The following is a 13211-nucleotide window of genomic DNA, read 5'->3' on the forward strand; positions in this document are numbered from 1 at the left end:
TACCTTCTGTGTAGCCACACGCCTGTGTCAGAGCCTGGCAATGGGTCAGCAGTGCAATTCTTGTCACGGTCACCCCGAGCACGCTTCCATCCTTGCACGTCTTATACTGAAACGAGATGACAACATGGGGTGAGTGGGACCAAAGAACAAAGCAGGAGCCACATCCATCAGCTCTTCTGGGTAAGTGAGAGGCTGCAGGTCCTGATCCTGGAGCTGTGTAACTATGGGAACCGCGGGGACTCAGTCCCGAAACCCCACACCCAGTGACTTACCTCGATATATGCGGTGTCATTATTTGCATCTTTGATGTGTGGGAACCAGTCTCGAGGAGGTTTAGAGAGATGTTTTGACTCTGTGACAAACCATAATAGCTTTGGCCAACCTTGGAAATAAAGGACAAATTCTTTTCAGGTGAGCGTTTCCCAGAAAAGAGTGTGGAATCACCTCCCATTCATGGCTATGCTTCACACCACCACATGCTAGGGGGAACCTCTGGTGTTTCTGTCAAGTCAAGGACAACATCCACAGTGCAAAAGCCACTGCCGGTGAAATCACGCCACAGGGGAGGCGGAGAACATGTAATGTGTTGCCTGAGACATGTGCGTGTGGAAATCGTATACTCTGGAACTGATTCCATGTAGTACCATCTTTCCCAGGGAAGAGCCCGCCTCCCAACACGGCACTCAGCACTGTCTTACCTTTGAACTGCGGGATCTCCCCCGTCGGGCTCTTCGGCAGTCCTTTGTGGCAGGCGTCGCTGGTCAAGGCAACAGTAACCCCACAGCTGCCAAGCAGGAAGCCGATCTGCTGGCTTCCTGCGTCCTGGGAGAGGGCGACAGAAGAGGCACGGAGACGAGATGACAGTGGCACTCCTGGCAAAACAAGGCCTCACCCTGGGTTCCGGGATGGAACAAACCTCCCTGGACAACCCACGGTTTCGGCACAGACTGGGCTCCGCAGAATTGGGGTTGGAGCCCAGGCTGCTGCTTGCTAGCTGCGTGGCTTTGAATGGGGTGGCGAGCCCGCATGGCCTCACTTTCCTCATCTGCACCGTGGGGCGAAAGGCAGAGCCACCTCACAGGTCTGCCGCCAGCGATCAACCAGGAGAGCACAAGTAAGTACTCAACGGGGGGCTGGCACCAAGTGGGTCTCATAAAGACCCTCAGTTCTGTGGACGGCACTGTAGGCCATAAGTATTGGGGGGAACAGAAAGAGTCTAAGAAAATGTCTTCATACTGAATAATTACCGACTGCCTGGTTTTAAACACTCAGAGCAAAGGGCTCTGCCATATTTGATTACATCTACCAAAGAAATGGAGACTGGTCACCTTTCCCCGCCATGAGCACCACTGTCTCAGGAAATAAGAACATGCATTAGACATGTCTGACATTGACTCTGGTGACACTGAGCACTGGGAGCCTCCGAATGACCAGCACCGACTTGGGAACACGGCGTCTGAGCAGCTGCTGGTGGTGGTGCAGCCACGGGACCCGCCAGCCCTGGGGGTTTTGTTGCTTGTTGTGTCAGCTTCCCTGTGAGAAGTTAGGTCACTTGGAGTTCTTTCCTCCCACCTGCCACACCACACATGTCTGACATTGACTCTGGTCACATAGCACTGGGAGCCGCTGAATGACCAGCGCCGACTTGGGAACACGGCGCCTGAGCAGCTGCTGGCGGTGGGGCAGCCACGGGAACCGCCAGCCCAGGGGGTTTTGTTGCTTGTTGCGTCAGCTTCCCTGTGAGAAGTCAGGTCACTTGGAGTTCTTTCCTCCCACCTGCCACACCAGCTGTGATTCACACTGTGCGGGAGCTGCACGGCTAGAGCCCAGACTGCACGTCTGATACTGAAACAAGATGGCAACGTGGGGATGAGTGGGACCAAAGAACAAAGCAGGAGCCACATCCATCAGCTCTTCCGGGTAAGTAAGAGGCTGCAGGTCCTGATCCTGGAGCTGTGTTCATTCCCACTGGACTCTGCCTGAACCCCCGGACAAACAGCAAGCCTGTCAGTGGGCCAGAACCTGGCTACCTGTCACTCTGCCTGTCTGCGCCTCGCTAAGAAAAATGTGAGACCATGTGGTGTTTTCCCGAGTAAAATCAACAGAGTTGACATCTTAAAACTGTAGTCTTTCAAGTGAACAGTTGCTACTTTTCTTATTGTAGATGTAACCCCCAGGGAAAAGCACATCTCTCTCCATGGGACTGTGCACAGACAACCCCCGACAACCCCCAGGGAAAAGCACATCTCTCTCTCTCCATGGGACTGTGCACAGACAACCCCCGACACCTGTGCAGCCCTGAGAGGGGACAGGTTTGGCACCCGGGGACAGTGACGGTCCCTTTCAGGGCTGCTCACAGGACGTTTCCTTCAAGCAATGCTATTTCAAACACAATTATAACCAGTCACTTCAGTGTGAACTTGGATATCCCATCGCCAAACACCATGATCAAGCAGCAGGGAGGGGAGACAGATTCCAAGATCAGGATCAGTAGCCGGAAGGTGTTCCTTTCTGAGTGTAAGTTTGCTAGACTGTCTACAGCAAGAGGGACTGGGAGTGAGTGTGCCAGCGGCTACCTGCCCTGACCTGCCAAGGGCTGGTGCCCACGCTGAGGGCACACATGCTGATCCTGGCACTCCCAGCGGAGGCATGATGTCCCCTGAACCCTGTCTTTCCAACATCTGCTCATGATTTTATTTCTAAAATAATGGAATCACAAACATGAAAAGATACCTGAAATACAGAAGAAGTGACGAGAGACCACGTGGGAAGGAGTAACTGGGATCAGGATGCCACAGTTCAGCACAAAATTCAGACTTCACGTCTGCTCTCTCTTTGTCCGGAAGGACCTTCTTGTCCTCATCATCTGGACAATTCCTACTGAGAGCTCCGATCAAATGTCAACTTCACAGAACAGCTCTGCCAGCCGCACCCCAGTGTGCTGAGATGAGACCCCATCACCGGCTCTCAGGGCAGCCTGGGCATCTCCTTCATGCACCAAGACCCCTGAGCAAACACACGCTTGAACTCAGAGCCTAGAGCAGAGCCTTGCATGTAGAGACACTCAACACACAATGTCAAAGCTGTGTCTCCACCTGGACTCTCAGGACAAGGACAAGAAGGTTGGACGTGCCCTGTGCAGCTGCCACATGGTGCTCTCACACCGGCCTCGTAAACCTGCCCCCTGGCCTGATGTGCCATCAGCAGACTCAGGAAGAATGTGACGATACCCCTCCCAGTGTGCGCTCCTGCCGTGACATGTTCTCTGCGCCTTTCCCCTGGGAGTGAAGGTACTCTGGTCTGCGGGGGGCCACTTGGCTAGGGCCCTTCCTCTCAGAGCTCTGCTGTCAAGGATGGTCAGCTCTCCCATCACAAAACCTCAGTAATGATTCTTTAGCTGCCAAGGGAAAAAATGGACCTCACCTGAATTCAAACCTTCCTCTTGCTTTCAATTTTTCTCCAATATGTAGAGAGTTGACTAATTATGTCACTTCCTAGAAGTCTCGCCTCACCACTGCCTCTCTGACAAGTAACTCCTCAAGCGTCAGACAGGCCACGTGGACACGTCACTTGACCATCATCAACCCCAGTCCCATGTCAGTCTCTTCACCAGCAACCATCAATCACACCCATAAAAAGGATTCTCTAATAAAGAGGAGGTAAGTTCATGGTAAGCCTCTCTCTTGAACTCATTTTTATTTGTGGCCCCACAACAACTAGTTACAGTTAGTTTATCCAATTCCATTCTTGCCCACCCAAATCACCAACTAATGGCTGGTTAGCTCTCAGGAGGTGAAAAAAACAATAATGAACGGCATGATGGAGAGAGGGATGCAGAGGCCGAGTCAACACAAAATGCTCAGACCCACGTGCTTAAAGATGACCCACGGCCATGGAACCAGGTGGAGCAAAGAAATTGGACACAAGACATTTTACTTATCAAAACTAAGATGAACTTGTCATTAATATATATGTATATTTTGCCAATTAGCTTCTAACTTTTTATTTATAATGGAAACTTCCAAGCACACATACAAATATAGAGAAAAGGAAAAAGAAAGCCCATGAACCTATTCATCCAGCTCCAATAACTATCAACGTTTGGCAAATCCGGTCTCACCCCAAACACACACACACACACACACACACACACACACACACACACGCAGACCCCCATCTGGGTGACATCAGTTCATGCACTTATACTTTGGCTGGCTGATGGTCGCCCAGGGCAGCCCATGTCCCTCCTGACAAGGCCTGGTTCTCATGGTCTCCTTATCACTTCTGATTTCCTGAGGAAGAGATTCTGGGACTGATCATAGGGAGGTTGTAAAAATGTGATGGTCATTGATGTTACCCCTTTCAGAGATATTTCATTTTAATGGGGTATTTGAAAACGTTTACTATGGCAAACAAATGGCCGGTGAGTTAGAATTCCAAGGGGAGGAAGTGAATGCTGAGGGGCTGGCCCTGGCTGGCTGACTCCTGCAGTCCACAAGCCCATCCTGTCCCTGGTTCTATCCTACTTAGAATATTCACCTTTGACCCCCATCCTGAAGGCCTTGCTATTTTCCTGTCAGACTCATATGCCCATGGCAGAGCCTGTGTCCACGAAGGAGAAATTCTGGCTCAGCCTAAATCACTGGCTGACAGATTTGTGCTGATGGCTGGCCTTACCAGACCAGCTCAGCCACCTTGGGAGGGTCCTGGTGGCAGGCTTTTCCAGATCTGCTGTGACCACTCGAGGCCTGTCCTGGCACAGATATGTGGACACTCTTCTCCATGCCAAACATCGCAGGAACACTGACCCCAAGATTTAGAACAGAATAAATAAAGGTACATGGGACTAGACCAGGGGTGGGCAAACTTTTTGACTCGAGGGCCACAATGGGTTCTTAAACTGGACCGGAGGGCCGGAACAAAAGCATGGATGGAGTGTTTGTGTGAACTAATATAAATTCAAAGTAAACATCATTACATAAAAGGGTACGGTCGTAGTTTGCCCACGGCTGGACTAGACTGTTCAGTCAGGTTCAATAAGCAACATTCAGGATTCAGAAAATTTGGTTCACATTAGGCCCATTATTTTAAAACGAGTCCAGTGGGAGCAGAACTTGTCATCACCTATGCTCATGTGTACATCCTACCCTCTTCTCAACTGTACCTGAGCCAATGGTTCTTTTATTTAAAATGAAGAGAAGTTCTCTAAGACAACAAATGTCATGTTCTGAAGTCAAGGAGCCTGCGTGTCAGAGGGGACCACTCCGTGGCTTCCAGATGCGACTCTTTGGACAACATCAGACCATCTGTCTTTGGTGGCCACCAGTGTCAACCCTGTAGGGTTTCCTTCCTTTATCTTTCTCCCTCCAGTTACCATAGCTCTGGAGTATGGAGAGCAAGTCATTGACCTGGAGGAAAACACATACACCGATGTGCAGGACAGCACAACGTTCCTTCTTATACTGGACCACGCTAACATTGTAAGAATGAGATTAGCTACTTATTCTAATTATGGAATAAGATCTCATAAACTGTAGCTGCACCAGGGACTTGATAATGTCCAAACATCTGAATGAAAGCAACAACTGCCCCCCTTCGAAATAAAAAAAATGTCATTTACCCAATTTCCAGTGTAATGAAGCTGAGGAACAGGACACTCAGACACTTGCTTTCCTGACAGATTACTCGGCTCAATGGTGTTACAGTGCACAGAAGCTCTGCCTCGGAGACACTGTTCCTGCTAACCCGGCAGCTGAGCCGAGCGTGAGGTTACTGTCCCCTTCACTGAGCTAACTGCTGAAAACCTGACAGCCTCAGAAACACGGAAAACCTCTTGATCCACACCCTGCTGAGACGAAAAGCCATTTTAAATGAGCTGTCTGCACATTCTGACCTCATGATAGAATGTTCCAGTGTAGCCGAGCCTGCCATTCCCATTAGCAGGCTTTAATGAAACAGCGCGGGCCTTACCTTTCTCGTGAGTGGGACTTCTATGGGCACAGGAACGACCTCAGCCAGCAGGCAGCCGTAGAAGGCCACCATGGATGCAGCAGGGTCGTTGTTGGGGAACACCAGCGCCACCTGGGGTGGGGGGGGGGGGGGTGAAGGACTTCCTGTTAACATGGCTTTGAAAATATCATGAAAGATGTAAGCCACCACAGATATTGAGGTTCACGTTCCCAGTAAGAACAAATGCTGGAACAAAAATTAGGTGCCCTATTTAAAAATGCATTTTAGGCAGACACATTTTACTAAGTATTATATACTTTTCCTTTAATTCATATGAAACACAAACATATTACCAAGTCATCTATAATACTGTACCAGAATACAACTATCATTTTTAAATCTTATCTTCCACGCTGACATATTTTTATGTAGAAGAAACTATGGTGCACACACTGTTCTGTTTTCCACTCCAAGGCTTTATACAAAACTCTTCGGAGTCTTCACAATTATGGCTGAACGCGGGCACTTCCTCACCAGCGTCCTGGGCTGGCAGCTGGACCCTCATGGGACTCTATTCAGACGGGGATCAGGTTTAACGCTGGGATCTCGGGCACAATTTTAGCTCCTCTAAGCCTTAGTTGTCTCATCTGAAAAACGAGAACACTAGAACCTACATCTTAGCTTGTGGTAAATGTTCTAAAAGCCAGGTTAATTTAAATTACCATCCAAATAACCAAATAATGGATAGTATGACTGCAATATGTTTTCTTATAGTCCTTAGAGCAGTGATGGCGAACCTATGACACGTGTGTCAGAGGTGACACGTGAACTCATTTTTTTGGTTGATTTTTCTTTGTTAAATGAATGGCATTTAAATATATAAAATAAATATCAAAAATATAAGTCTTTGTTTTACTATGGTTGCAAATATCAAAAAATTTCTATATGTGACACAGCACCAGAGTTAAGTTAGGGTTTTTCAAAATGCTGACACGCTGAGCTCAAAAGGTTCGCCATCACTGCCTTAGAGTAGCTGAGTGATGCGCAGTTTTCCATGTGATCGCTTGTAAGTCCCTGTCCTCAGACGAACTGCTTTTCATTTCCCTTGCCTACTTATCTGTTTGTGTTTTGACAATGCACCTAAAATTTGGATGAATTTTAAACATATCGGATAGTATTAACTCTTATATTTGGTACAAAGACTTCTTGAGATAATTGTTTTATTTTTTATTGGTGCATTTAATGTTGTATGTAAATTTGTCAAATTTTTCCTTTACCACCTCTCATTTTAAAAATATTTCATCTGATTTAAATTCATCTGGAGCTCATCCTAGGACCTAGTGTCTGCAGTGCAGCTCATTGAACTTAGCCTTCACTTGACCTCCAGCCACCCCAACGCTCCTTCTGGAGTAGCCCATCCTAGTCTCTTGCATTGAAAGCCTGCTTTAGGGTCGCAGGTTGTAACAGACCAAGTCCTGTTTCTGGATCCTCCACTATGCTCTCCAGGACTTTGCTTTGTTCTAACACGAGTCCCTCTCACATGCTTCCGCAGCATCGGCGATATTCTTCCTGACAAGTTCAGTGTTTTCAAAGCACATACGTCCCATGTCTTACCACATGCGTTTCATTTTTGCACTAGCATACTCCAAAACTGACACAATTTTTTCTTTAAAAAATGTCCTAACTAGAAGTTAGTAGTTTTGTCATAAACAATTGCATAAAACACTCTATTTCAATATCTAAAGAGACAGGGCCACATAAAAGGACTCGGATGCAGCCGCAAACCGATAAAGCTGTATCTTAAATTTGGCCATGTTGGCAATGTAGTAACACAGGATGGCTGGTGGGAACAAAATTAAGTTTGGGAACATTTTCTTTCTCTATGAAATTCCTGAAGTTTACTAAAATCATCTAAATGAGAGACAAAAAACTGAAAGGCCATTAAAAGCCATCTGCACTACTAATGAATTTTGAGAAATCCTGTGAAATAATTAATAAAATAGTAATCTTTTTGTTGCAGCCGGCTACCAGCAATAGGACTTTCAAGGAGGAATGTATGTCTATGCACACAAAGCACAACCAATTATTTTTGAAATCTATCTGAGGTGCGCGTTAGCTTCCGGTGTTCTGCCCTCGGCTGGTAGGCTGAGAGTTGATCTGTCTTCAGATCTGGATCTGACGAAGCAAGAATATTTTATTAAATGTTTGTGAATCTTCCAGGCTACCACTGCCGCATGACTTCTTTCCCTGACGCAGACTAAAATGTTTAAGGAAGCTGATCAAACACAAAAGCAGAACACGCTGAAGCTCCATCTGAAATGGATGGTCTCACCCATTCATAAGGGACCCGTTACACACTGACCTGTTCTCCCTAAAATCTACCTGTTCTGCAGGTGCGAGTCATCATCACCAGCAGAGAACAGAGAGAAAGAAGGTGTCATCCTTCTGAGCTGGACTGTGCAGCAATTACGTTTCTGAGGTTTGAGTTTAGCTGCCATCCCAGCTCTGCTCAAAGGAAGGTTAACTTGATCTAGGATTTAAAATCCCCTGCTCTATCACTAAAACTTATGCTGATAATGCCATTTATATAACCTTGCACAGTTGTGTTAAGATAGGATGAAATATTGTATTAGTGTAAAGTGAATAAAAGCAGAATATAAAACTGCACATTATAAGCTCTCAATCGTATTAAAATAATGAATAGAAAAGGGTCAAATACCCAAAGGCTCTTTTAGAATACAAAATGATATATATTTTTTTCAAAAATTTTTTTAAGGAAGGGAAGTTTATACTTTCATCATTCTCATTAAGTTTTCCTTTAATATCTGATCAGTCACAAGTCCTGTTTTGTGGACTCTTCACAGTGATTCCAAAGATATCATAAACCCACATGGTTTCCATTCATTTGATTCTCTATGTATTCCTTTGAGATTTCATTGCACCTAATAATCCACAGACTCAGAATAGGTATCAATAAAGCAAGAGGCGGAAGCCCATCCTAGTGTTTGCTAAGATTTAAATTTTGTTAAGCCGATTCCTTCTTGTTCCCACACTCAACCCTACTGTGTACATGCCTGGCTTGTCTTTTTCAGCACAACACATTCTGTTCCCCCACCCCCAGTTCTTTCACATGCTCTTCCTTGGAGCTACAAAACTTTTCAGATCCCAAATGAAAGAGCTCTCTCCTTCCCAAACAGTTCACAGGTGTATCAATCACAATCTCTTTTGGGGACCTGTATCCCTTTCCAATTTATAGAAAAGCTAATGAACAATATGTCTGTTTTTTTTTTAAAGACTGCAAGCTCCTTGAAGGCAGGCTTCTCATGTGATAAGTCTTAGCTCCTCCTACAACATCCTGAAACCTAGGCAGCTTAGGTACTTCAATGCCCTTCTCAAAGCCCAAGAAGGTACTCCCCAAACTGCATTAATAGGATTACCCACATGAAAAGTATCTATAATTTTTATGCTAAGGACTGAATGTTCATCCAAAGATGATTTTCCAAGAATCCTATTTATTGCAACAGAAGGTAATTATTGAATACTTTACTCCTGTATGCTTATTTAATAAATATTTATACACACATGCCAGATACTAGCCACACAAATACAATATGAAATCCAAGTAGGCTTTTATTTTTTAATAACAAAATTTTTATTAAATAAGGAATATTTAACAGAAAAATTGTTAAAGCTAGAAGTTAAAGGCACATTGAGGTAGAGTCCTTTTTGCAATGCAATTTAAAGGAATTCATTTTACACATAAATAAAATAAAGTTCAATAAAGTTATTTTGAAGTTTTTCATTACTGACAATTTCCAGAAAACATACAGTTGATTATATTTCCCCATAGAAAAGCAATGTTGACATATAGGATTATATTTCTGTACTAGAACTCAGCATTCAAATAAACCACTGGTCTAACCATCAATGTGTCATAAATGTAAAAAAATTACCCTAAAGTATATACTAATTTAAATTACTGTTCCCAGTTCTATTAAATAGCATAAATATATGGCACATGTTAATTACAAAAGGTATTTCATGCACTATTAAGTGCATACAGTATGAAAATGTAATAGGGGACCTGAAGCTAAAGTACTTACTATAGTTAACATTAAGTAATGTTGTCATCTTAGAATTTAGGGTGTTGCTACAGAAAGAGATAGCACAAGACTCTAAAAAGTCATCCAAATATTTAAAATTTTTCTTTTGATACTTTAAAAACGAACAGACAAAACAAGCAGAGGCATTCAGCCACCTTATTAATTGTAAAGGTATTTCTTCATAGAAAAATACTTCAAAAGAGTTGAGGTAATATACGTCCCCTCTATCTTCCCTTTTCAATTTACTGAAAGCTAAAACTGTAAGGGCTGCCTCAGATAAAAGGTTGTTCTGCCTAGCATTTATTGATCTTGATGTTATAAGAATACCTTCTCACTCATGAGCAAACTATAGAAGGGGCTACCTGGTCATTTCTGCCTACTTGGCACAAATTTCTTTTAAAAAAATTTAAAAACATTTTGCATTTGTGTTGAATTGGCCAAAAGGAATGAGGGTACACCGATGTTGGCTGGTTAAAGAGCAGAAAGCACTATATAAAGTCAATCTGAGATGCTATCCTTAAAGGTGCTTTATAAAGAAATCTGCTTCAGCTAGATGACATAAATCACACAACTGTTTTCCTCTCACTTCCTCAAGGTGGTTTCCTCAACTTCGTTTCATGTATGAGTGTTTGGCAAATGGTGTTAGGTTATCTGAAGACTTGAGGAACACCCTGCTTACTAACAGGAGCTAATTAAAGAAAATCCTAATGAAGGGAGGCTGGTAGCACAAATATCTAGCAGTTCCGCTGTAAAAAAGCACCTAATCCTTCACACTAACATATCACGATGGGTATTTTACAGTGGCGATGAGGTCTAAAAACCTTCTTAACCAGGTTTAGGCAGCACCTAGGAATACTTGCTCCAGTCCTTACTGAATCTGTGACAATTTAGAAAGTAATGTGGACTGATTCGATTCAGTGGCTAGGGAAGAACTTCTCCTTCTGCTCCTTGGAGCAGCCTGTGGTGGTCCTGGAGCAGCCTGTGGTGGTCCTGGAGCAGCCTGTGGTGGTCCTGGGGCAACGGGCTGCAGTACTGGCCTCTCTGGTATGCGCTTTACAGACCAATGTTTCTGCAGATGCTGCTTCTGAAGCTTTAACCAGCTCTGGGGGGTCTTGTCCACCAGGGGCTGCTGGGGCTGCTGTTCTACCTCCTGGTGTGATTCCTCCTCCTCTGCTCGGAGGCGTTGCAACTCAGAAGCACGCTTCTCTGCTGCCACTTCTAAGGCCCAGACCTTCCTTTTTAGTTCCTTTTCTTCTCTCTTTCCCAACATGCCCATGGCTGGTTCATTCAGTTGCTTCTCCAGTAATGCTTTTTCCTGGAGGTACCGGGCCTGGGCCTTTGCAGCTGTCTTAGCTCGGGCTTTCTTTAGCTTCTCCTGTAATGTCTGCAATTCTTTCTGCTGTTTCTCCCTTACCTGTGACATGTCCCTCACTGCCTCCAACTGCTGCTTCAAACTGTATTCCAGGGTTTCCTTCCCCAAGAGCTGTGTTGTTTTAAACTCTGAAGTTTGTTTGGCATATTTGGAGGCTAATTCTTGTTTCGTTGGTAAGATCTCACCACTTACTTGTGCATAGGTGTGCCACTGATTTTCAATTTCTTTTCTGTACTCCTTAGCTTTGTTGGTCAGGTTTGCTAGCAGGACTGTAGTGCCAGCCTGGACAGGTAACTTTTCATTGAGTAGGAATGCAGCTTCCTCCGTTACCATTTTCTGCTGGATTTTAGTTTCTCTTATTTGGTGGTCTAACTTCATCACTTCCACTGTCTTTTTTATAAGCCCCACTGCTGCCTTGGTTGGTTTCTCTGGCTTCAAAAAATCACTTATTAAACGAAAATATGATGGAGGGGGACTACTGGAGTCCTCCCTTGTGGGAAGTATTCCTGGTTCCTGGGGTCTGAGCTTAGTACTAGTGTCCATTGCCCAGAACCCGCGTGGGTCCCAGCTCACCTGGATACTGACTGGGTCGGGCTTGGGCGGCACCGGCACCGCGGCCCGGGTGGACGTGGCCGACCTCAGCAGCGCGGTCCTGGTGGCCTCTCTGGGCCTCGGCGTCACGGACTTCCTGCTTGGCGCCTTGGCCCTCAGCAGCACTGAGGACCTGGAGCTGGCAGTGCTGTTATCCTGGCTCCTGGGGGCTGTGGTTTCCTCTTCATTGGAGTCCAGGGAAAACTGAATGGTTTTTCTCTGGCCACTGGAGCCCGACTTCAGCCTCCGGGATCTCAGCACTTCAGGCAGTTTCAGGATTTGTGTCCCCTGGTTCATTTCCATTATATTGAGGTTGTCCTGATCTTCAGGATGCCAGATCTTCAGCACCTTCTCGTTTAGGCTCCCATGCCAGTTCAGCACCGGATGCTGCTTCCTCATCCCTTCACCCTTTCATCTCCAGCCGGTTAGAGCTGGAACCCATCTTACTCTCTCACAGCTGCCATGTGGAATGTGGAGTATGGAAGGCAGGCATCTCCCTAGCCACGTTTCCATGGTGACCCTGTGGAGGGGGCGGGGCCAGCCAAGCTCCTAAGAGGGGCTTTGACCCCAGTGTGTCCTTGGTGTTGGGAACGATTTTTTGAAACAAAAAAAAAAGTCTGAAGTTCCTATGGTGGGCTTAGAGCAGGTAGCATTTCACCCCAGGTAGCATTTCGAGGAATCCCACCGCCCTCAGCCTCGCTGGGTGTGGTGGAGAGGAGGCTGTTGTTTCTGGGGTTAGTGGTACACCTCGCCCTCCAGGGACCCACACCTTTGCCACACTTGACCGCACTCCTGCCCCCCACAGGGTCACGCAGTCCTGGCCCTTGCAGCACTGGGCAGAGGCTGGCGAGAGCCCAACGCAGCCCCTCTGGGGCCCTCATCAGGGCTCCCGTGCCCAGCGGTTGGGTACATGTCACTTGTCTGCTCTGCCTCCTCCTTTCACAGGTTCGTGAACATGGGGTCCATTCTGTCATCACCCCTCGAGCTTGGCATGGCTGCTCATTGTACTTGCAAATCTGTGGATCTGCTTGGTTAAGTATTTGTATTTTTACTGCCCACAACGCTGATATTGTTGTTCATGGCTTTTGTGCAAGACACTGCTGTCTTCCTTTCTTCTGCGCGGCTGCTGTGGTCCTGCGTGCCAGGGTCAGGATGGGCGCCCACCAGCCCTCCCGCCCCCGCCCCGGCCTCCCCAC

The 13211-nt window shown here is 46.1% G+C and overlaps 1 protein-coding gene across 1 annotated transcript in view; it reads right to left on the bottom strand.

Moving 5' to 3' along the window:
• The window catches only part of DIP2C (disco-interacting protein 2 homolog C), a 180808-nt gene that overhangs the window by 90172 nt on the left and 77425 nt on the right, over positions 1 to 13211 (bottom strand). Inside the window, exons 10-13 of the mRNA XM_014549632.1 lie at positions 5971 to 6081; positions 699 to 822; positions 273 to 382; positions 4 to 106 (exon numbers count right to left, since the gene is read on the bottom strand). Coding sequence (XP_014405118.1) covers positions 4 to 106; positions 273 to 382; positions 699 to 822; positions 5971 to 6081 — 448 coding nt within the window. The remainder of the gene's footprint in view (positions 1 to 3; positions 107 to 272; positions 383 to 698; positions 823 to 5970; positions 6082 to 13211) is intronic.

The sequence above is a fragment of the Myotis brandtii genome, unplaced genomic scaffold, assembly GCF_000412655.1.
Source record: "Myotis brandtii unplaced genomic scaffold, ASM41265v1 scaffold562, whole genome shotgun sequence".
Taxonomy (NCBI): domain Eukaryota; kingdom Metazoa; phylum Chordata; class Mammalia; order Chiroptera; family Vespertilionidae; genus Myotis; species Myotis brandtii.